The sequence below is a fragment of the Eptesicus fuscus genome, chromosome 5 (genome assembly GCF_027574615.1).
Source record: "Eptesicus fuscus isolate TK198812 chromosome 5, DD_ASM_mEF_20220401, whole genome shotgun sequence".
Taxonomy (NCBI): domain Eukaryota; kingdom Metazoa; phylum Chordata; class Mammalia; order Chiroptera; family Vespertilionidae; genus Eptesicus; species Eptesicus fuscus.
In genome coordinates this window covers 108,171,778-108,196,716 of record NC_072477.1, presented here as the reverse complement: position 1 = coordinate 108,196,716, position 24,939 = coordinate 108,171,778, and the positions used below count along the sequence as shown (strand labels likewise).

The 24,939-nt window shown below is 45.1% G+C and overlaps 1 protein-coding gene across 8 annotated transcripts in view; it reads left to right on the top strand.

Moving 5' to 3' along the window:
* Positions 1-9,295, top strand: part of CD276 (CD276 molecule) — a 76,521-nt gene extending 67,226 nt beyond the window's left edge. For 4 of the 8 annotated variants that reach the window (XM_054716711.1, XM_054716710.1, XM_054716709.1 and 1 more), the window contains one exon: positions 1,018-7,642. In XM_054716711.1, coding sequence (XP_054572686.1) covers positions 1,018-1,040 — 23 coding nt within the window. In that variant the 3' untranslated portion in view covers positions 1,041-7,642. Of the gene's footprint in view, positions 1-1,017; positions 7,643-9,175 lie in introns of those variants that run through there. The other 4 variants (XR_008556183.1, XR_008556181.1, XR_008556182.1 and 1 more) reach the window with 4 other exon arrangements.
* Positions 9,296-24,939: the final 15,644 nt, after the last annotated feature.

Here is a 24,939-nt window from a genome sequence, read left to right as displayed (position 1 = left end):
CAGGGCAGGGGGTCATTATCCAATGCAGCTGGTCCTGAGGCGGGCCGTGGCTCGTTTTGTTGCTTATCTGGGCCTGGAACTGAAATCCAGCTGAGGCCTAGATGTTACCTCTAGGGAGAAAAGGTTAAGGGGTCCAAACCCCGTAACCAGCCATATGCTAGGGGAGGAGAAATCACCCTGGGGCAAGGTCTTACTCTACAATTGTCCTTTGCTAGGCACCACCCTGGTGACCTTTTGTACCTGGCCTATATGTCCTTGCTCTGTGCAAGTCTCTAATCGACTATCACAGATCTGAGTGGCTTCCACCTAGAAAATCAAGGTTGATTGCCAAAGGTTATGGAGCCTTAGAGTTTTTTTCAAGTCACCTTGGTAGTCCCTGTTAGGAATTCCTGGATGCTCATTCCTGCACTTAGCTTTCCTCTGGGTCCCAGGCTCTGGACTTGCTGGGCAAGCACAGGGGCAGTCCACAGGAGGAGAGCTATTTTCCCAGACAGACAGACTGCCAGAGAATGGGAGAGGGAAGGGTGGGGTCACACATGTCCCTGTCTTCCTTCTAAACTCTCCATTCAGGCCAGGAGTAGAGTGAGGCCAGGGCTATGAATCCATGAGGTGCCCTCTACATGGAGACAAGAAGCCGGGGGGAAGAAGGCTGCTAGGGAAATTGGTGTGGGAAAGGGAAGCTGGAAAGGGTTTCCTGCTAGCCGACAGAAGAGATGGGAGGGAAAAGTGTGCCAGGCAGAGGGGCCAGTGGGAGGGAAGTGTTTGGTTGAGTGGACCCATAGGGATTGGTCAGGACTAAGCAGTCTCCCTCAGGCGCCCTGGCGGTCTGTCTGATGCCCAACTCCGGTGTTTGTGTCTTTCGGGGCTGCTAGCTGGACCTCTGTGACCACTCCCCCACACACTGCCCACTCTGAAGTATATGACCATGTCCTGGGCTTCTGGCACTCCCCCAAGAGTAGAACTCAGATACTTAATGCTCCCCCCCCCCTTTTTTTTTCTTTCCATCATGAAATTCAGGTGATGGACCAGAAATAGCCTGACCACAAGGATCAGGGAGCTGCTGCCCTTGCCTTGGGCTCACCTCTCTGCCTGCACTGGGGCCTCTGTGTGAGCCCTGGGCTGGGGCTTCCCTGCCCCCAACAGATGGCTCCCATCCTGGCGAATCTACTCACTCTGCAAAGGATGCGATACAAGACCACTTGTAGCCTCATTTCTCCAATGGACATGACTCCCAAGTCATCCTGCTGCCTTATTTCTTATGAACACAGACCCGCCACCTGGTTTCTCCAGTGGATATGCTACATGGACCACCTGGCTGCGTTTTTTCTCTAGAGCGCACAACATTCAGACTGACCTTCTGACTTGTTTCTCCAAAGATACATAGTCACTCCTCGCCTTGTTTTTCCAGTGGCCCTGATACACTAGCTCTCACTTCTCAGACGTCCTCCCACCTGCCTGTAATCCTATCCTCAGATGGGGCCCTGTAGCCAGTATTGCCTCGAGTCTAGCGGTGTCTCCTCTTGCTTTCTCCCACGCTGGCCCCGAGGCTGGCCTTTCCCTCCTCCACTAAGTGAGCACAGGTCCCCTCCCAGGCATGCAGAGGCACAGGTGCACGTGCTGGGACACGTACAGGCTTTCTCTGGGGCCGGTCTCTTCCACGGTGCCCTGGTCTGTGCCCTGTGAGCCCCCCTCTGCCCACCGTCCCCGCGGGAAGCGTGTGCTGGTCACACTGGGTCCTGGGGATCAGCTTCTGTTCCCTGCTTTTCTGCCTCTTGCTTATTCATTCAAGTAATGTTCACTGAGCACCATGGGGCTGGTACTGCGTTAGGTGTGGGGAACCCTCCCTGAGAAGACCAGCTGCTTCCTCAAGGACTTGCCCTTGAGCCGCCACCCTGTGAGGAAATAGCAGTTCATGAGGGGCTCCTGCTGTGCTCTCTGCTGTGCCCCCAGCTACCGAGGTGCCTCACCCCCATCCCATCCCTGGTTCTTTCTCAGAGTGTCAGGGGGTGGGTAAAAACCTGGAGAGAGGCATGGAACCTCTCACTCCAACTGGTGAGAAGCTGATGGTTCCCAAAGTGTCTTTTCAGGGTGAGCAGGTTTGGGGCTCGATCCCCAGTGAGGGGCGTGCAGGAGACAGTGGATCAATGTCTCTGGGCAGTCAGGCAAGACCAAACAGACCCCAAGAGCCCAGGAAGGAGGACGCCCGGGGCCTCGGCCAGGGGTACAGCCCCTCCGCCCTTCCCCCCACCATGGTGCTATTCTGGGGCTGGGCAGACATTTCCTGGCCTCTCTGTGGCCAGCCCCCAGCCTCTGGTAGAATGAACTTCTGATGTTCTCCCACTGCCATAGCTCCGTTCGCCAGCAGTGGAAGACGTGGCGATTTCTAATTTAAGTGTGGGACTCTCAGGAATTTCATTAACTGCGGGGGGGTACTTGGAGGAAAATAAATGCCTTTGTAGAAAGCTTTTTCTCTGTGAAGTGCATGGAATAGGGCCGGGTCAGGACTCAGCAGGAAGGATTCCTTCCTGGACATCACAGCTGGGCCTCCTTTCACCATCCTTACAGCACTCGGTCTTGGGAGCCATGTCACCCCTCCCTGGCCCCAGTTTCCCTCTTGGTGAAGTGAAGTTGGCTGTGTAGAAAGTCAGGCCCTTTGGTTACTCTGTGGGGCTCCACTCATTCCAAAACACCCCCTAAAGCAGACTCTGACCCCAGGTTTGTTTAGGGCTTCTGCTAATACCCCATTTTGCAGATGGGGAAGCTGAGACCTAGTGAGAAGCTGGTACCGGGAAAGGAGTTCTGCGTGCTATTCTTTTTAATAAAATTTTATTATTATTATTGGTTTTGGGAGAGAAAGGAAGGGAGAGGGAGAGATAGAAACATCCATGAGAGAGAGACATTGATCGACTGTCTCCTGCACACCCCTCACTGGGGATCGAGCCCCAAACCTGCCCTAACAAGGGAATGGAACCAGTGACCTCTTTGTTCATGGGTCGACACTCAACCACTGAGCAACATGACTCAGTGGGCCTGAGACCCGGAGCAAGGTGTTAGCTTCCTTGGGCCTTCTTTTCTTCTATGAAAAGTAGGCCTGAGGTTTTCACCTCCTTCCACCTCCAAAGACTGAGAAGGAGGGGTGAGCAGGGCAGGCAGACGCGTCCGGAGAACCACGTCCGGGCTGCAGGAGCTTGCCGAATGCACGGCGCTCCTTCCCCCTGCAGCACTGAATCTCAGCACCAGCCCGCTGGTCCCAGAACTCCACAGGCCTTGGGGCGGCAGCAGGAGCCAGGGCTGAGGGTCAGGACACTTGAATTTGGTTCCTGGCTCTGCTACTAACCTGTGACCAAGTCCTTCATACTTCTGAACCTTAATTTTCTTATCTATTTAGTAGGGGGGATGAGTCCTGTTCTGAAAAGGATGTGACATTCTTGCTAACTGGAGCACTTGTTATAAAGTAGGTGGTCCTGGGAGTGATAGGGTCACGTTGCTTGAAGTCCCACCACTGGTTTAGAACCAAAAGGTCCCTGAGAGTCTCTGCCTTTGCTTCCCCCATCTACCACCTTGGGTTTGCTCATATTACTGGGCTTCAACCCCATCTATAAGGTGGGATGACAGTAGTTCATTTCATAGGATTGTTGTGAGGGCTGGCCAGGCGGTGGGTAAGGAGACACTGCAAACTATAAAGTACTGGACACATAGGAGGGCTTATCTTTCCTCTCCTGAAGTCAAGGGTGCACACTCTTGCTCCCTCGGTGATTTTGTGGCCCAGAACAAACTGACTGGATCAGTTTGTCCATCTGTGAAACAGGTATGATTACCAGTGCGTTTTCTTCCTAACCGGGCGGTTAGGCTTAGAGATGACACTGTATCAAGTGCTTCTAGGAGCGACCTAGCAGGTCACAGACTTGCCTGGGGGGGAGGGGCTGAGGAAGGTGGCCACTCAGTTCCCTGTGACAAGTACCCAGAGAGCAGTATTTTTAGCTGCCCTTTCTGGGCAAAGCTCCAACTCTTGCATTTTAATGGAGAAATAGTTCTCACAGTGCGTCAAGCTGTAGCCTGCAGGTGTCACATCCATATCAAAAAGGGGACAGAGCAAGGGTTCATTTGCCTGGCTTGAGTGTGACTGGAATTCAACTCCAGGACCATTTGTAACCAAGGCTGTGAAGACCAATTAGTATATCTGACCACTCCGGGGGACGAGACTGGTGGAAGTGAAATCAGCATGGCCAGGGGCCTTGAGTCACCCTGTCTTTCTCTATCTGCCTCTTTCCTCCAGAATGCTCTGCTTCTGTTCACAGGCATGAATAGTGCCTTCCAAGGGGTCTGTTCAGGGGTAGGCCTGTGACCTTGCTCATCCCAGGAGGCAGTTGTTGAGTAGGATGCTGATCCTTGTGGGCCAATGAGCAGAGACCATGGCTGATCTGAGTGGGGCAATGTCAACATATCCTGTTGCAAAGCCCAAGTATTAAACTGAGATGTGGAGCCAAAGTTTGCCCCAAGTAGCCAAACCCCAAGCCTCCAAGGGCAGGGAACCCACAGAGAAGCTGGAGGCTGACATAAGTGAGGAGGCAGAATGGATGGGGGTGGGAGCAGCAGATCCACAAGCAAAAGAGAAATGTATAAAGTGCTCGCCTTCCCTTCAGTCCCCTACTCAGAGGGAAGCACTTTCAAGGGTTTGCTGTCCTTCCAGACTTTTCCCCAGGTTACACAGTTACAAAAATGAAGTCAGACATATTCTGCAACTTTTTGTTGTTTTTTTTCTTTACCCAAGTCAGTTCTTCTGTTTCTTTACTTTTTAAGTGAGGTGTAACATATATCTAGTGTTTAAAAGACATTAGTCCTCAGTGTATAGCTCCATGAATTTTCACACAAGTATCTCTAACCATGCAACCATCATCCAGGTCAAGATATAAAACACTTTTAAAATCCAGAAACTTCCCCAGAGCCCCTTTGTTATGCAAAGAGCCAAGGTCTGAGAAAACCTGGGGGTATTACTTGTGGATTTCAAAGAAATAGCGCGGAGGCCTAGCTGTGAAAGACACAGGTTTACTACTGCGCACTGGTGGCGGCTGTGCAGTGCAGTCTGCAGCACAGGGTTCGCAGCGAGTGTAGGACACCAGGCAAACGCACAGGGGCCCGGGCTCGCACACGGCTGTGGGATGTCGAACGCCAGCTGATTCTCTACAGTTGTTCACAGCCCAGGCTCTCATCTAGAAGCAGTTTCTCTTTGGCAGTTTCTTGACTGAGGAGCTGGCCAGGCTCCCAAGGTCAGTCCTAGTCTGCTTACTGATGGCCTTCATCATATTCCCACAGGGTGGGAGGGGAGTTGGAGCTTGGGAAGGGGTGGGCCCATGTTCTACATACCACACATGCTTCCCAGTCAGTGGCCCCGCCAGAGATATTATTCTGGCTGCTTTTACCATAGAGTCGTTGTGCTTGTTCTTTAACTTCATATAAGTGGAATCCTATAGTTTCCTCTTTCAGAGTACTCTGCTTCTGGCTAGAGCCCCTGGTTAGCAATGATCTCAACCATCGGCACCAGGTATCTCTATTCTTAAAAACCTAAGTGATTCTAATGTGCAGCCAGGGTTAAAAAACCACTGGATTAATGGGATCCAGAGCTGTATCTAGAATAGTATATTCTATTTGTGTCTAGCTTCTTGCAAAGAATTCCTCATTCTATTTAAATTGTTACATAATATCTCATAGTACTACTGTTCTGGAATATATTTTGCCAGTTCCTATATCTAGTTTGGATATAAACAATGTGGACTTGTGCTAGAGTTTCTATAGTATGGAGCCCAATAAGGGGAAACTTGGGGTCACAGGCCTGTGCATTTTAAATGTTGGTAGAGTTACCAATTGTTTGGGCTGCCTTTATAGCCAGTCCCTGTGGCAGCAAGAACCTGCAAGCAAAGAACATTTAGGCCACCAGCAAAACCGATTCTAGGCAGGGCAGGAAGGCTGCTGGGAATCCCACCCTAGCTGGTCAGGGACCTGCGGGTGGAGCCTAACTTAGCAGTGGGTGGGCCTGTGATCCTCTCTTCCTCTCCCACCCACTCCGGACTGCTTCCCCTTCAGCATCTGCCTGTGGCAGTGGCTGCCTCAGTGCCCTGGAAGCTATCTTCACGTTTCTGGGACCCCAGTCCTGGAGGTGAGTGTGTCTGCCTCCTGCTGGATGAAGTGGTCTGAGCGTGTGCTGGGGCTGGGCTGAGCCCTGAATCCTTCACTTGGAACACCTGACCATAATGGATGGAGGCAGTTCATCAGCACCTCACTCGGTATAGGTGCCTCAGGGCAAGTTAAATCGGCTCCTGTGTCTGAGGATGTTCATAACCTGCCATTTGGTTCCACCAACTCCAGGTAATTATGATGACACTATTTCACCACTAATGAGGTGGTGCTTGTTAGAGCACAGGAAACCCTGGGTATCAGGGGACAAACAGAGTGCCCGTGGCTTTTGTCCTCAGCCTTTCCTCAGCATCTGAGCAACAAAATAGCCCCCTCGCCTCAACTTCCTCAGCTGATTTGATTTCTCCACCCCCACTGCCATCCTCTGGACGTGTTTGTTTCATCATTGTCTTTTTAGAGTGAGGCCCTGGCATGGATTGTAATATTTCAGGTCATAATAGAGCAGTCTCTCACCTCCTTGATCCTGAGTGTTATGCTCCTAGTGATATTGCTCTGGATCCCATTAATCCAGTGGTTTTTAACCCTGGCTGCACATTAGAATCACTTAGGAGGCTTTTAAGAATAGAGGTACCTGGGCTCCCTCCCTAGAAGTTCTGGTGTAGTTGCTGAGATAATTTAGTGTAATTTGCTGCTAACAAATGATTGCACTGCTTCTTGTTCCTCTAGCTTTCATAATTGCTTTGAAGTCTATGTGCTCATGATGGCAGCTTGAGCAAATATTCCGGGAACCCACAGCTGGCCAGGTTGCAGAGGGAGCTCAGCCTCCTTGTGTGACCATGCCAAGGGCCTTGGTGACCCAAGAGGCCTGGCTGGGTGCTGATTGCCTGGTGTCTCTCTCCATGCTGTCCCGAGTGTCCCCTGCCTGCTGCAGCAAGGAAGATCTGGGTCAGCCCCAAAAGAGAATGTGCTAGCAGCCAGGGATTCTGGACCCCAGGTGTTTGTGGAACAGGCTCCGAACCACTGGGAGAGGGGTCATTCTGCTCTGTTGGGAGGATGGATGATGAGGGAGAAGGGGACAGAGGTGACCTGTGGAGGGCAGACATTGCATGGATCATATTCAATCTTGGTCATAAGCTTTTGCTCAAGCCCTTCCCTTCATGAATCTGTCCTCTGTCTCCTCTGCCCAGGCAAATCCTACACATGTCCTCCCATGTATCACTCTGGTCTCTGGCTGCACCTGGTGTTTTACAGCCATGACAGGGCACTGGCTCCTTCACCGCTCTCTGGGAGTGTATCTCCTCTGCAGGCAGGTCTGCATGTGTCCCCTGCCGCACAGTGCAAGCAGGGAAGCACCCAAACCACATTCACCCACCTCTGAATGGAAAGGACCAGGCCGAAGATCACTTCTGCACTGCCCTCTGAAAACAGGGCTTCCCAGCAAGCGACTAATGGAAATGAGGCCACCAAAGGTTCTTAACCTATTTAAAGCAATAAACTATTTTGAAAATCTCTTAGAAGTCCCCATTTGCCCATAAATAATTGATATGGTAATTGCAAGTCATTATTTATATTTACCAGAGAAGATTCCCTAAGCCTTGTTTGACCACTGCTCTGTGCTCTGTGTGGGAGACACTCCCTGCTAATCCTTGGGGAGCTGAATGCTCTGAGACCTTACAGGTAAGCACCTGTAAAATAGGGACAAGAGTTGTGCCCCCTTCCCTGGTTCACTGAAATGGAAAGAGGTCACCAAGAGGATGCAGGCTCTGCAGGGCCAACCCATCTGCACTTATGATGCAGGGTGATCCAAGAGGACTGGCTAGGGTGCTTATTGCCTTGGTGTCTCCCTCTATGCTCAGGGATACCATTTACAACCCATCGAATAGGTCTGAGCAGATGGCATCAAGCATAGCCCAGATGCTGGAGGCTGAGGACAGTAGTTAGCATAATAAATGCGAGAAGTTCGTCAGAAGGCTGATGGACATCTTCAGCAGGGCTGAAGATCTGCATATTATTACCTGCTGCCAAACAGCTGAGGGCAATTCCCCTAACATGATGGTCCTTTATTGTTTACCAAACCTTACCTTTGATATGTATATCTGCTTTGCTAAAGGGAAAAATCTATATATATAAAAGCCTAAGCGACCATTGCACCCGAAACAACCGAACGGACGACCGAACAGGCTGCGTGGGGCGACTAGGTTGGCAGGGGGGTTAGCGAGGGGTGACCAAATGACTGAGTAGCAGGCTGTGTGGGGTGACCAGGCCCGCAGGGGGGCAGTTGGGGGTGACCAGGCTGGCAAGGGGGTGGGCAGTGAGGGGCGACCAAATAACTGAGCAGCAGCCTGCATGGAGTGACCAGGCCAGCAGGGGGGTTAGTGAGGGGCTGCCAAATGACCGAGCAGCAGGCTGCATGGGGCAACCAGGCCTGCACCGGGGGGGGGAGGTTGGGGTGACCAGGCTGGCAGAGGGGGGCAGTAAGGGGCGATCAGGCCAGCAGGGGGCCAGTTAGGGGTGACCAGGACTGTGGGGTAGGGACAGTTGGGGGCAACCAGACTGGCATGGGGGGGCACTAAGGGGTGACCAGGCTAGCAGGGCAGGAAGTTAGGGGTAACCAGGCCAGCAGGGGGCAGGCAGTTGGGGGCAACTATGCTGGCAGGGGATGCAGTTGGGGGTGACCAGATCAGCAGCGGGGGCAGTTAGGGGCAATCAGGCAGGCAGGTAGGTGAGCAGTTAGGAGCCAGTGGTCCCAGATTGTGAGAGGAATGTCTGACTGCCTGTTTAGTCCCGATCCCTAGGATCGGGACTAAACCAGCAGTCGGACATCCCCTGAGGGGTCTCAGATTGGAGAGGGTGCAGGCTGGGCTGAGGGGACCCCCACCCCCCATGCACAAATTTTGTGCACCGGGCCTCTAGTGTGTTAATTAAAAGCCATGGGTCCCGAGATTCGGGGAGCTTAGTCACTAGAGCTAAGTTTCCATCTGGCTCTCCCAAAATGCCTTCCAAATTTATATTTCTTGTCTAGACTCTATTCATTTATGCACAGCCTTTCTCTAGATTCCTGAACCGTAACTGTGGAAAGACTGTGGCATTTATGGTGCCTCAACGAGGGACATCTGGAGAAGAAATTATTCACCTGAGTGAAGGAAGAGGACCACCGGTAAAGGTGAGGATCATCGGTAAAGGTGGGAGTCACTGAAAATTCGTGGGGAGCTTCACTGTGATTAAAGCTCATACCAGCTTTGGAATTTGTGATCCAAAGAGGGCATGGAAGTCTTTTTCAAGCCAGGTCATAATGGGGAAGAATTTGCTTAAAAGGCAAAATTATAAAGAAATTAAAATGTCAAAAGGTATTCTTAAATCAGGCTCAAGGAAAAAGAGTGCCCTTGTTATATTTAACTATGTGGGGTCTTGTTCAAATTGCCAAATGCCTAATTCGTATTGGGGATCAAAAGTCTGTAAAAACTAAAAAGGCCTCAGATATCAGCCTCTATTGTGGAGTGACTTGGCAGCTAGAAAGGGTGAAGCTGTCAGCTCTCTCACAGAGGAACTCTGATGCTTTGTTTAAAAATTACCATATGATGCCTTGGGACAGGCAGAGTTTAGCTAAAATAATTTTAAAGGGTAGTCAATACTATGGAGATAAATTTCCGGGAAAAGAACTGTGATATATTAAGTCTTGTCTATATGTTTATTGATCTGTCCTTTTTATTTGGTTTAATGTGTTTATTGTTAGTTTATTAAGCATGCCTTTAGTTTAATTGGGAAAAGAAATCTAGGTGGCCAGACTATTTACTGAATTTCCCCAGAGCAAACAAAATGTGGGGTGGGGAGACACGTGGTGATCCTGTAAAATGGACACCCACTCCCAAGAGTGCTATTAAAAGGTCTCAGGTTTTTTACTTCCTGGTTTGTTGTTTAAAAATTTTTCAGAATTTAGGAATGCATCTGGCATTTCTGTACTCATAAAGAGAGAAAGCTGGCTTATGACAAAAGTGTGCTCTGTCCGATCTTGGACGGGTTTTGAGCTAAGTTTAAATCTCTTTATGGATGATATAGGATAAATCCCAAGACTGTTTTTCTCAAAAAAAAAGAAAATATGGCAAAAATGACCCAAAGTGGGGGGAAAAAACAGGCTGAGTTTGGGCAATAAGATTGGTATTTCCATAATAGAGGGCAGTTTTTTAATATTACCATTAGTTAACATTCCAAAGTTAACCTTAAGGCCATTGAAAGTCAGTAAGTTATCTCTGTTACAGAATTTGCCAAAGAAAATGCCTTAGATAATAATAACTAGCTTTAAAATCTCAAAATTATTAAAACGTGGATAAATATATATATATAACTAAGATGAAGAACTTGTAGTGAAGCTTTTCGGTTATAATTATAGGTATATTGGTAGTGGTGGTTCACTCCTTGTTGAAGGAGGGGGCTGGTCCCGCAGCAGCAACCTCTAAGAAAAGAATGTGGCCATTTTACATTCAAATAGCTATAGGCTTGCTTCCAAAGTCATTGGCAACTTAAAACTTTGGAGTTTACTGAATTAAATAATAAAAAACTTATTAAATATCTAGTTATTTTGAAATGACAAAATAGTTAAATATTAATCTGAGTTTCCCTCATATGAAAAATCTAGAGGATAGAATTGAATCTATTAATTACATGTGTCTTGCATTTTATTTGAAACATATTCTTAAAAATGTGAGGTTATTACTAATCTAAGAAATGCTAAGTATTTAACTTGCCAGCTAAAATTTAAGGCTTCTAAGAGTTTAAAGTTCAAATTAAGTTAGGAGAAATTATATAGTGTGATAACAAAATGCATAAAGTATAGAAATTTATTTTTGAGAAAATAATTCTTGTATTTTCTCTGGAGAAATTAGTAATTCAAAATAGTATATTATAGTCTTTATGTGTGGTAAAATTTCAAACTAGAGCCCTAGCTGGTTTGGCTCAATGGATAGAGCATTGGCCTGTGGACTGAAGGGTCCCAGGTTCGATTCTGGCCAAGGGCACATGCCTGGGTTGCGGGCTTGGTCCCCAGTAGGGGGCGTGCAGGAGGCAGCCAATCAATGATTCTCTCTCATCATTGATGTTTCTATCTCTCTCTCCCTCTCCTTTCCTCTCTAAAATCAATAAAATATATTTTTTAAAAAAATTCAACCTAGAGTATAATATTTTATATGGTCTAATTAATAAAGAGGATTAAATCTGTGGTCTCAACCAAATTTTTAATATAAAAGCCAGTTTAGATTTAATTGATATCTTTTAGAATAATTATAAAAAGTATATAATATAATCTTTGGAATATATATATATTTGATGGCCTTTCCAAGTTAAATTTCAAGACTTTAACTGAGAGATGACTTTGTAACATTCCATGGGCCCTGGAGTGATTCAAGGATTTATTTTCTCTTAAAAGAAATACTTAAGAACTAAATTAGGCTGATCAAATATACTTGAAATCACGTGGAAAGCTTTATAAAATAAAAATTAATAAATATATTTTATTTACATACATATATTTTAAATGTTACAAAGATTTCAACCTCTAAGGGAGGGTAGGACAAAAGTTGCTAAATATTTCTTAAGATTCAGCAGTGAAATTTTAAAACCCTCAGGCAGCCTGCTTTTCATATAGGCTGGGGGATGGAACTTCATCTGTACTTCATAAGTCAAATGTATAAGTTTTCTTACTTTACTTTTTCAATAAAGATGCCTACTTTAATTACTTAATAAATTAGCTTTTTAAAATATAATCAAGGTCTCATATAATTTCAGTCATATGAGAAGCCAATATTTTTATAAGCAATTGACTTTAACAAAGGCCAACATAAAAATTTGCATACCGCCAGTCCTCTGAAATAGTTCCTGAGACCACCCATAATCCCTCTGTGTATGCAAATGAGCACTAGCCAAAAAGAATGCTGTTTAAAAGTAAATTTTAAGCTTAATATAAAGGAGAAATTTTGAAATCTCTTCTGCTAATATTTATAGGGTAAACTGAAGGCTATTATTCAAGCATTAAATCTGATCACTAATAAAGTCACCATAAGTAAAGAGAGTCACTTAAAATATAGGCATGGCAGTATGAGCCAGCATCTGAAAAGCAGCCAAGTTTGTTGCTTGGTTTAAAAGAAAGGGAAAAAAAAGGTTTTAAAAAAGAAACTTCCTAAATGTGGTCTAGAAATTACTCTTGGAGGAAATAAAAGCAAATGCCCTTCAAATATATAGAAAGCTATAATTAAAAGTCACTGTATTAGTCCTCAAAAAAAAAAGTAAATAATTTGTGTTTTTGCCTCCCTAAACAAAGCTTATGTGGATATGCTCAAAGACTAGTAGCAGAAATTCAATTAGCGTTGTTTACTGTCCACACCCAAGGACAAATAAAGTTAGAAAATGAGCCTTATTTCAGATTGATTTAAATTGGCAAATTGAAATAAGTGAATATTCAGGGGAACTTAGTTATACTAGGCAGGAACCTATTCCTGGAGCATTAACTATTTTTTACTGATGTTTCATCTCATAGTAAAAGCTGCTTATCATACAATGAATTCAGACCAGTCATATTTCTGTACCAAGAATTGAATTAAAAGCTATCAAGACTGCATTCCAAGATTTCCAAAAGCCTCTTGATATTATTTAAAACAAAAAAAGGGGGGGGGGATAATGGAGTAATCTCCTTTAAGTAAATTACATCAAGCCTTAATTACTTTAATTTTTTTCACTTAAACATTTTTTTCACTTGTAATGCTGATAGCAGGACACCCATGATGTCAGAATAAGTAAAAAGAAAATGGTTTAGCAAAAATGAAAAGATCCCAAGAGTCTAGTTTATACAAGTATTCCTTTATTAACCTTTGGTTGAAAATATGCCTATATATCCCCAGAAAAATCCTCCAAGCCCATGTGGATTCCTGCAACAATGGATCTGAGAGAGGAACTGTCCAGACTACTCCAGTCACAGATGGTGGTGGCCCCAAACAACACGCTGACGAGACAGAGGAGAACAGTTCAGAGATGGGGGATGGTAAAGACAACTTGCCATGCTTTGCATCGTTGAAGATTGCCCAGGAACAAGCCAAAGAAGGTTGGACCTGTATTGCCATTGCTCACTGTTTGTCCACCATCCAGAACTAGAGTATCATTGCTGTCATGTCACATGGGACAGTGATTGAAAAGGAGAACCCATAAAAAATTGTTGGACAGTAATGGAGAAGGGAACTCATAAAAACTGTTGGACAGTGATTGGAAAGGGGACTCAAAGAACTGTTGGTCCAGAAAGGAGTTTACTGCAGACTGATTCCTTTGATGCCCGGCAGCAATTTAAAAGGACATAAAAGAACTCAATCCTTTCCATTGAATTTAAAAATCTTAAAAGGACCCAAGCTCTGCAAATGGCATATATTCTTGTTAAATTTATTAAATAAAAAGGGGAATATGCTGGGGGATAAGGACAGTAGTTAGCATAATAAATGCGAGAAGTTCATCAGAAGGCTAATGGACATCTTTAGCAGGGCTGAAAATCTGCATATTATTACCTGCTGCCAAACAGCTGAGGGCAATTCCCCTAACATGATGGTCTTTTATTGTTTACCAAATCTTACCTTTGATATGTATATCTGCTTTGCTAAAGGGAAAAATGTGTTAATAAAAAGCCATGGGTCTGGAGATTCAGGGAGCTTAGTCACTAGAGCTAAGTTTTTGTCTGGCTCCCCCAAAATGCCTTCCAAATTTATATTTCTTGTCTAGTCTCTATTCATTTATGCAAAGCCCTTCTCCAGATTCCTGAACCCTATCTGTGGAAAGACTGTGGCACCCAGACAAAGCAGAGATTTTCCCTGAGAAATAGAGAGGGGATAGGCAGCAAGACAGGGTGTTTGGGGGTGAGGTGGGTCGGATAGAGATGGGGGTGGGAGGATGGTTCGTTGCTCAGAGGGTGATGGCAATAGAGAAGCTCCAGGCACACGAGGAAGCAGCCATGGACCCTGGGTACTATCAGAACAGATCAATGTCATCCTGTAGCCTGCAGATCGGTTCTGCTTTCTCAGGGTTTAATTGGCTTCTTGGCTTTGGCTTGTGGAAGAGAAAAGCTCTTTCCAAGGAGAGGCACTGCGTTAGAGACAGCCATAGTGCCTCCCTCCAAGCCCCACCCCCATCAGAGGGAAGATGGGGTAGTGGATAAATGCCTTTCTTACCCCTCCCAGTCCCTGAATCGGCTCTCCTGGGGTGAGGCAGGCCAAGATGCTCATGGAAATGTCTATCGGGCTCTGTGTATGTGCTGTGGCTCTGCTGTTCCTGATCTGACATGGCCCTGTATGGTTGTGAGTGGGAGAAAGGGAGTAGACGAGGGAGTGGCAGAGGAGAGCAAAAGACAGCATCCACACATTTAGAAACATCAGCCTCTTCTCCACTGTATCATTGAGCTCAGAGAAGGGGAGGAACTGGGAGCAGTTGGGAGCAAAGTTCAGAGGAGGACCCAGAAAGCCCCTGCTCTGGCTCAGTGCCCTGGCCATAGGTCTCTGTTATATAGCTCTATGGGGTTCAATTCAAGGACAGAAACACGAGCATCTGCTCAGCCTCCCCCTGTAAGGGGTGGTGCAGCCTAATAATGTGGGTTCTTCCTTTTTGCAGCCCCCATAGCACCAGCCTCTGAAGGAGTGAAAGTGTTCATGGTGGTGGTAGCCCTGCAAAAGAGACCTTACAGGGCTCCTCTCCTCCCAGCCTCAGCAGCCTCCTCTCTGTCCCTGTGGTTTTCCTAATAACCACCTTTAAACTATGAAGGCAACTTCAATAAAGCAGCACAGCATTGCTTTAAAATGACTTTCTTCTTCTAATAGGTAACTTGGCATGAGCGCTGATTCCAAAGCTTCTCAGGGCTGGCCCACAAGGTGAAGCCCCAGGTTGGGCACTCAGGGCTCTCCCTTAATGAGCTAAGCAGTGGGGATCCCTTCCCTCTCTGCAGGAGAGGACAGGCCTGGTGCCAGGTGAGGTGGTGTGACAACTGGGCAGAACTCAATGACTGAATTCTCAGGAAAGGGGTCAAGGGAGTGAGGAGACTGGCTGAGGCTCTGGAATAACTTACAAGGAAGGAGTGTGCTCTGCTCCACACTGGAACCTCTCTGGACCACAGTGTGTGAGGTGAGGATGCTCCAGGAGCAGCTATATCTCAGGAGCATGAAGTATGAGGAGGCTCTGAATCTAGAGTCTAGAAAGCCCAGATGACCTCAGCTCAGAGTCTGGGCCATGTGTCCTTGTGGTCCTGTGTGGGTATCAGAAACACTACCTTGTACAATTCTAAAAGACATCATCCCCATGGTGCATTCTTGGGAGCTGTGTTGAGGGGCCATTTTATATGGAATGGGTTGTAAATGATATCCCTGGAGATGTACAATGGTCCTTGCAAATGCCCTCAACAGCCTCCAGTGAAGGAACTTGTGTTAGGGCTGGGGAGGGGCAGAAGAAGCCAAGGGTACATGGCTGGCCAGCAGGTTGTCCTGGAGGGCTTCTGAGGCAGCCTCCTGAGGCTGCAAGCAGTGGGGATCTGGGGGATTCAGATGCTGGTGTATTTAAGTAGGCCTGCTTGTCTGAAGCTTCATGGGGCCTTAGAATGTGCCAACTTTATGGGGCAAAGGCACTTGATTAAGCAAAAATTCTCTTAACTGACATCTCACAATGTCCCATCCAACACTTGAACAATGGGATTACTTGGTGAACAAGTTATCACTGTGGCTGGTGCTCCAGTGGACTGATGGAAGAGCTACAAGGCTATTTCACTTGAAGTTTCCTTTATGAAAAAGTATGAAACCTTCCCTCAGCCCTGCAATGTTGCCTCTGAATTAGAAAACAAACAAGGCAAAACAAAACAGGGTGAGTGTTTTGGCACTTCCATCAGAGGTCCCACCTCAAAGAGCAAGAGGGTCAGGTTTCTTCCCTTCCAGAAGACACCCCCTCATTTGGGAAAGAATTTGGGAGTCATGGCCCATACTCTGAGTCTGGAGAGAGATTAAGTCCTAGGGCAAAGGAGAGCTCTTAACTCACTGTATACTGACTGACTGCCTACTGTGTGCCAACCCTGAGGCACCCCTGGAAGCACATTAACTACTATATTTCTGCCCTCAAGGGGCTTACAATCCACTTGAGCAGACAGCTATGCCAGGAAAATAAGTCTTGGTGCAATAATGAAGGCAAAGGGAAGGTATATTTAAGACTCAGCAGGGGCAGAAAGGAAGGGATGGCATGATAGGAGATGAAGGTGGAGGGGGTGGTTATCAGAGGAATCAGACTCATCTGCCTGCAGGAGGTACTTCAAATGAGAGAGGCCCCAGGGTGGCCTATGGGTGAGAGGGGTACTGGGGGCTGGTAAGCACCACACCTGGAGGACCCCAGCTTTTCACCTCCTGCCACTTATTTCCTGCTGGGATTCCAGCCCACTGTTATCAGATCTACTGATTTAAAAATGATTTTTTCCTTTTTATTGAATTTATTGCAGTAACATTGGATAACAAAATTACACAGGTTTCAAGGGATTTGGAAGATTTTGGCTGGCAGGACAGCAGTGAGGAAGAGAGTGTGGGTGAGTGAGTGAAGGAGTGAAAGGAGAGTGTGTAGATGTGTGGGGTGTGTGTGTGGGCATATGAGTGAGGGACAGTTAGATCCTGTAAGACTTTTGGGGCTGGTGGATGGGGCTCGCCTAGCTGGGAATTGCCTGCTACTGCTGCGATCACTCCCAGGGCAGCCAGCTCTGCCACAGAGGCCACACCATATTGAAGGGGAGAGCTGCCCAGCCTCACCACCACCCAGGGTGCCTTCAGACACTACCTGGGACCCTACAGCCACTCTGGCCCAGGACCTGCTGCCTCAGCTGTGGACCCACAGACACCGGGACTCCAGCCTCCCCAGCCATGGGCTCCTGTGAGTTCCAGAGCACGCTCTCCTTCTGCTGGCCCGATGCTTTAGCCCCAGGTACTGCGACTACATGAGCCACAGCCAAGCCAGATGCACCAACCCCAGGAACTGTGACTGTGCAACCCACTGCCAAGACCACCACTTTGACCCTGAGCCTGGTGACTGTACAAGCTGCCGCCAAGCCCCACGCATCGACCCTGGAGCCACCACGCTTGCATCGACCCTAGGCCTGGTGACTGCGCAACCCACATCCAGCCTACTGCTGCAGTCACAGACCCTTCAGTGAGAGCAAAAATGGGGAAATAAAGAAACAACGCACAAAGGAAAGAAAAGGAGAAATTGCCAGGAAAGGAACTAAATGAAGTGGAGGCATGCAACATTTCAGAAAAATAATTCAGAATAAGTGTCATATAGTTCATAAATCAGATGGATGAGAAAATCAACAACTTATGTAAGAATCAAGAGAAAATGAAGAGTGATATAGCTATAATAGAAAACACTATTGGAGGTTTCAACAGTAGACTAGAAGAAGCAGAGGACTGAATTAGTGAATTAGTAGACAGGGCAGTAAAACACACCCAATTTGAACTGCAATTGGAGAAAAAAATTAAAAGGCAGGAGAAGAGCCTAAGGGAGCTTTGGGACAACATGAAACGAAGCAACATATGTAAAATATGGGTGAACAACAAAAAGAGGAGCAAGGAGTATAGAACCCATTTGAAGAAATAATGACAGAAAAATTTCCTGATTAGGGGAAGAAAAGTCACACAAGCACAGAGTCCCAAAAAAGATGGACCCAAAAAGACCCACATCCAGACACGTTGTAATTACATTGGCAAACATTAATGACAAAGAGAGAATCTTAAAGGCTGCAAGAGAGATACAGAGTTATCTATAAGGGATCTCCCATTAGATTAACAAATGATTTCTCAACAGAAACAAATCAGGCCAGAAATGAATGGAAGGAAGTATACAAAGTGATGCAAAGCAAGGGACTGAATCCAAGAATACTCTATCCAGCAAGGCTATCATTCAAAACTGAAGGGGAAATCAGGAGCTTCACAGACAAAAAAAAAAAAAAAAAAAGGCTAAGGGAGTTTATCACTACCAAGCCAGCAATGCAAGAAATGCTAATGTTATAAAAAGAAGAAATAAAAAGGGAAGAAGGAACACAGGCACACACACACAAAAAATAAAAATGGCTACAAACAAGTACCTATCAATAATAACCTTAATTGTAAATGCACTAAATGCTGTAATCAAAAGACATCAAGTGACTGGTTGGATAAGAAAACATGACCCAAATATATGTTGTGTATAAGAGACCCAACTCAGAACAAGGGACTCAAATAGACTGAAAGTGAAGAGATGGAAAAATATCTTTCAGGTAAATGGAAATGAAAACAAAAAAAGCTGGGGTAGCAATACTTATATCTGACAAATTAGACCTTAAAGTGAAGGCCATAACAAGAGATAAGGAAGGCCACTTCATAATACTAATGGGATTGATACAACAAGAGGATATAACTCTGGTAAATATATATGCATCCAATGCAGGAGCACCAAATACATAAAAAACTTCTGGAAGATACCAAGGGAGAAATCAACAGCAATACAGTTATAGTAGAGGACTTTAATACCCCACTCGCATCATTGGAAAAATCCTCTAAACAAAAAATCAGCAAAGAAAAACAGCAATCCTAAATGACTCACTAGATCAGCTGGACTTAATTGACATCTTCTGAACATTTCACCCCAAAGCTACGGAATATATATTCTTCTCAAGTGCACATGGGACATTTTCAAAGATAGACCACATATTGTGTCACAGAAAAAGTCTCTCCAAATTCAAAAAGATTGAAATCACATCAAGCATTTTCTCATACCACAATGGAATACTATTGGAAATCAACTACAATAAAAACAATAAAAACATGCAAACACTTGGAGGCTGAATAGCATGCTATTAAACAATGATTGGGTTACCAAAGAGATCAAAGAAGAAATTAAAAACATCCTGGAAACAAATGACAATGAAAATACAGCAATCCAAAATCTATGGGACACAGTGAAAGCAGTCCTGAAAGGAAAGTTCATAGCATTACTGGCCTACCTCAAAAACCAAAACCAAAACAAACCAAGGAAAACTGCTTATAAATTATCTAACTCCACAACTTAAAGAATTAAAAAGAGAGCAAAAAGAAAATCCCAGAGTGAGCAGAAGGAAGGAAATAATAAAGATCAGAGCAGAAATAAATGACAAAGACAAAAAATAAATAATACAAAAGATCAATGAAACCATGAGCTGGTTCTTTGAAAGGATAAACAAGATTGATGAAACTCTAGCCAGGCTCACCAAGAAGCAAAGAGAGAGGACCCAAATAAACAAAATCAGAAATGAAAGGTGAGAAATAACAACAGACCCCACAGAAATACAAAAGAATACTATGAACAACTCTGTTCCAACAAACTAGACAACCCAGAAGAAATGGACATATTCCTAGAAAAATATGACCTGCCAAAACTCAATCAGGAAGAATAAAAAATTCTCAATAGGCCAATAACTATGGAGGAAATTGAAACAGTAATCAAAAAACTTCAGGCAAACAAAAGCCTGGGGCCAGATGGCTTCACAGGGGTATTTTACCAAACAGTCAAAGAAGAACTAAAACCTATCCTCCTCAGACTATTCCAAAAAATTCAAAAGGAAAGAACACTTCCAAGCTCTTTCTATGAAGCCAGCATTACCCTAATCCCAAAACCAGATAAAGATGCTGCAAAGAAAGAGAACTACAGGCCAATATCCTCATGAACACATATGCCAAAATCCTCAACAAAATTCTAGCAAATTGAATTCAGCATTACATTAGAAAGATCATACATCATGACCAAATGGGGTTCATTCTGGGGATGGAAGGATGGTACAATATCCGCAAATCAAAAACATGATACATCACATAAAGAAACTGAGAGATAAAAATCACATAGTAATATCAATTGATGCAGAAAAAGCATTTGACAAAATCCAACACCCTTTCTTGATAAAAACTCTCAGCAAAGTGGGAATAGAGGGATTATGCCTCAACATAATAAAAACCTTATATGACAAACCTACAGCCAACATCGTACTCAATGGGCAAAAACTAAACTCATTTCCCCTAAGAACAGGAACAAGATAGGAATGCCCACTCTCACCACTCCTGTTTGACATTGTACTGGAAGTGTTAGCCATAGCTATTAGACAAGAAGAAGAAATTAAAAGCACATAAATTGGAAAAAGAAATAAAACTGTCATTATTTGAAGATAATGATATTGTACATAGAAAACCCTAAGGACTCCATAAAAATATATTAGACTTAATAAATGAATTTGGCAATGTAGCAAGATACAAAATGAACACCCAGAAATTTATGGCATTTTTATACAAGTGAACTTACAGAAAGAGAGATTAAAGACAATCCCATTTCCCATCGCAACAAAAAATTAAGATACCCAGAAATAAACTTAACTAAGGAGGTAAAAGACCTCTACTCGTAAAACTACAGGACATTGAAAAAAGACATAGGGGAAGATATAAACAAATGGAAGAATATAACGTGTTCATAGACTGATAGAATCAACATCATTAAAAAGTGCATACTACTCAAAGCAATCTATAGATTCAATGCACTCCCCATTAAATACCAACGGCATATTTTACAGACTTGGAACAAACTCTCCAAAAATTCATATGGAATAAAAAAGGACCTTGAATAGCTGCAGCAATCCTGAGAAAGAAGAACAAATTAGGAGGGATCTCAACCTATATCACAAAGCCACTGTCCTCAAAACTGCCTGGTACTGGTACAAGAACAGACATATAGACCAATGGAACAGAACAGAGAATCCAGAAATCAACACAAGCCACACAAATAATAAATCAGTACTTACAAGAGCATACAATGGAGTAAAGACAGTCTCTTCAATAAATGGTTTGGGAAAATTGGACAGATACATGCAAAAAAAAAAAAAAAATGGAACTAGACTACCAACTTACACCATACACGAAAACAAACTCAAAATGGTTAAAGGACTTAAACCTAAGACGGGAAACCATAAAAATCTTAGAGGAATCCACAGGCAAATTTTGTGCACTGGGCCTCTAGTGTTGAATAAGAATGGTGAAAACAGACATCTCTGTTTTCTTCCCAATATTAAGGGGGATATTTGTAGTTTTGCCCATTGAGTATGATGTTGTCTGTGGGTTTGTCATATATATTGCCTTTATTTCATTGAGGTATGTCCCTCTATTCCTATTTTTTCTGAGAGTACTTATCAAAAATGGGTGCTGTGTTTTATCAAATGCTTTTTCTGCACCTATTGATATGATCATGTGTTTTTTCCCCCTTCATTTTGTTTATGTGGTGTATCACATTTATTGTTTTGCAGTGCAGATATTTACCAACTTTGTACTCCTGGAATAAATCCCACTTGAGCGTGGTATATGATTTTTTTTTAAAAAAATCACTTCATAAAAAAAATATATATATATGTATGTATACGTATATATTAGAGGCCCAATGCACGAAATTCATGTAAGAGTAGGCCTTCCTTCCACCGGCTGCTGGCACCGGCTTCCCTCTAGTACCCAGGACCTGGGCTTCCCTCCAGTCGCTGGCAGGCACCTGGGACCCAGGACCCGGGCTTCCCTTGCAGCCCCAGCTTCACCCGGAAGGTCGTCTAGAAGGATGTTCAGTCTAATTAGCATATTATGCTTTTATTATTGTAGATTTCACTGCACCTCCGTCCCCATCACCTCTGTACCCAGGTAGCCAGCGAGAGGTTGTAGCACTTCGCTGATGCCCGCCATGTTCCGTGCCATCCCCAGTGGTCAGCGCATGTCATAGTGAGTGGTTGAACTTGTCTCCTGGTTGAACTCTCGGTCGAACGACTGCCCAAGGGGACAATTAGCATATTAGGCTTTTATTTCATTGATCTTTTGTATTATTGTTTTGTTTTGTTTTTTTCAGACTCTATTTCATTTATTTCTGCTGTGATCTTTATTATTTCCTCCCTTCTACTCCCTCTGGTATTTGTTTATTGTTCTTTTCAAATTTCCTTTAAGTGTAAAGTTAGATTGTTTATTTGAGCTTTTACTTGCTTCTTGATAATGCTATGAATTTCCCTCTTAGAACTGCTTTAGCTGAGTGCCATATACTGTATTTTGGGCTGTGGTGTTCCCATTTTAAAAAAAATTTCAGACCATCCTTTGTAGTTACTTTAGGTCTCCAAATTTGCAAGACCACCATGCAGGCCTTTCCTGAGTTAGTCAGTTAAGCATGTGGCCCCTTTTCTTCCATACATTCCCCTTTTGGTCATAAATAAATCAAAGGATGCGTTGATGACCAACCTTTTGGTTGCATAATGGAGTCCTGCAGTGCTAGGACTCATTCCTAGACAGTCTCGGTGTTAGCATTTGTTTTGCTGAACAGGGTGGACCACTGGGGATGGGGCAAGACTATAACCTTAGATGGCATTTAAGGTTCAATTATTATTATTCAAAATAAAAGGCAGATAAATGGGAGGCAATTAGATCTTATATGTCCTAGTTAAAAAGTATTCTGGATCATTTCTAATTTTTGAGCCACCATGATCCCAGTCTTTTTGCTGCTTGTCTTAAATGTTGCTTTTCTGCATCTAGTATAACATTTACATACCAGCTTCCCTCCCCTGCAGGCCTGATCTCACCCCCAATTGCCCTCCCCTGCAGATCTGGTCACCCCCAACTGCCCTCCCCTGCTGGCATGATCACATCCAATTGTTCTCCCCTGCAGGCCTGATCTTGCCCCTAACTGCCCTCCCCTGCAGGCCTGATCTTGCCCCTAACTGCCCTCCCCTGCAGGCCTGATCTCGCCCACAACTGCCCTCCCCTGGCCATCTTGTGGTGGCCATCTTGTGACAACATGAGGGCGGCCATCTTGTGGTGGACATCTTTTGATGACGTGATGGTGTTGTGCGAGGGCACGAGCACCACCTAGGCTTTTATTAGTATAGATGATATGTTTGGCCAAATGAATTAAGATGTTATACTATTTTATTATGAAGAAGGTTTAATTTTTCTTCTGGGCAGTTAGTTTCATCCATTCCTATAATTAGACAATACTCATCTAAAATACTCATCTAGATCAGATTCATATATAATTCTATCAGGGGAATTATTAGGGAGGTGTTCTTGGAAGGGTTTGTCCAAGATGGGTCATTTATAATAGATATAGTGAGAAAAAATGTACCAAAGCTTATATTGATAGTAGAGAAGACCAGTGTGTGAACAACAAACATTAACTTCATTATTATAGCTGATAATCAGAATATTATTGTCTAGTAGGTGGGAAAGTTTAGCAGATACCTAAGTTAAATGATTTTCATATCTTATAAGAGAGGGAGGTCTAGCCAGGAAGATATTGTTTCCACTAGGAAACCATAAGGAGGATAATCCTCTCTAATAAAATGGTAAAATGCAAATTAACCATCACTCCACTACATAAGCCACGCCCACCAGCCAATCAGGGTGAGTATGCAAATTAACCCCAATCCAAGGTGGCTACAGCCACAGAGAGCAAGGTTTCCCAGGTAACAGAGGAAGCCAAGCTTTCTGATAGCTGATGCAGGCCTAAGCCTCCACTCAAGCTACAAAGTTTCAATTATAGAAGGTAAACAAATTCAAACAAATGGCGGCAGAATGGAGCTTGAGAGAGCAGGCCAGGGTTGCCAGTGGCAACAGGGGAAGCAAAGCTTTCTGCACACCCTGGCCGGGCTCACCCGCTTAAGGCTACAAAGTTTCAATTGTAGAAGGTGAATTAACTGCCACAGAAATGGCTGCCGCCCCGGAGGGAGCAGCAGGCTTGGCTCCGCTCCAGACTACAAAGTTTCAATTGTAGAAGGAAAATAAATCCCAGATACCAGGGCCTCTGCTTGGTTTGCCAGGGGGCATGGCCAGCCTGCAAAACACCACAGGCCCCTCGCTCAGGCCACCCCACGCCCCAAGGGAACCCCCACCCTGATCCAGGACACCTTTCAGGGCAAACCAGCTGGCCCCCACCCCTGCATCAGGCCTCTATCCTATCTAATAAAAGAGTAATGTACAGATTGACCATCACTCCAACACACAATACTGTCTGCCCCCATGTGGTCAAAGATCCTGCCCCCATGTGGACACAAGATGGCCCACCACAAGATGGCCAGCAGGGAGAGGGCAGTTGGGAGGCACCCGGCCTGCAAGGGAGGGCAGTTGAGAGGGACCAGGCTTGCAAGGGAGGGTAGTTGGAGGTGATCAACCCTGCAGGAGAGGGCAGTTAGGGGTGACCAGGCCGGCAGAGGAGAGAAGTTGGGGGCAAACAGGCTGGCAGAGGAGCAGTTAAGCATCAACCAGGCTGGCAGCGGAGTGGTTAGGAGGTGATCAGGCTGGCAGGCAGAAGCGGTTAGGGGCAATCAGGAAGGCAGGCAGGCAAGCAGTTGGGAGCCAGCAGTCCTGGATTGTGAAAGGGATGTCCGACTGCCCGTTTAGGCCCTATCCCACCAGGATCGGGCCTAAACGGGCAGTTGGACATCCCTCCAGGAGTCCCAGATTGGAGAGGGTACAGGCTGGGCTGAGGGACAACCCCCCGCCGTGCACGAATTTCGTGCACTGGGCTTCTAGTAATAATATAAAATTCATTGTATTTAAATTCAATCTCTAACAATTAGGTGATGTAAGAACAAGGTTTGAGCAGGATCAATTTGTGAGCAATCAGGCCTTTTGATGTCTTGCGATAGCTGTCTATCTCCTCTAGAGTCAACAGATTCTCATCCTTGACATGAAGGCAAGTGTCAGAGACAGAGGCAGATGTCCATTTGTAGTTAGGTACTGATTAGGTAAGGTCCCT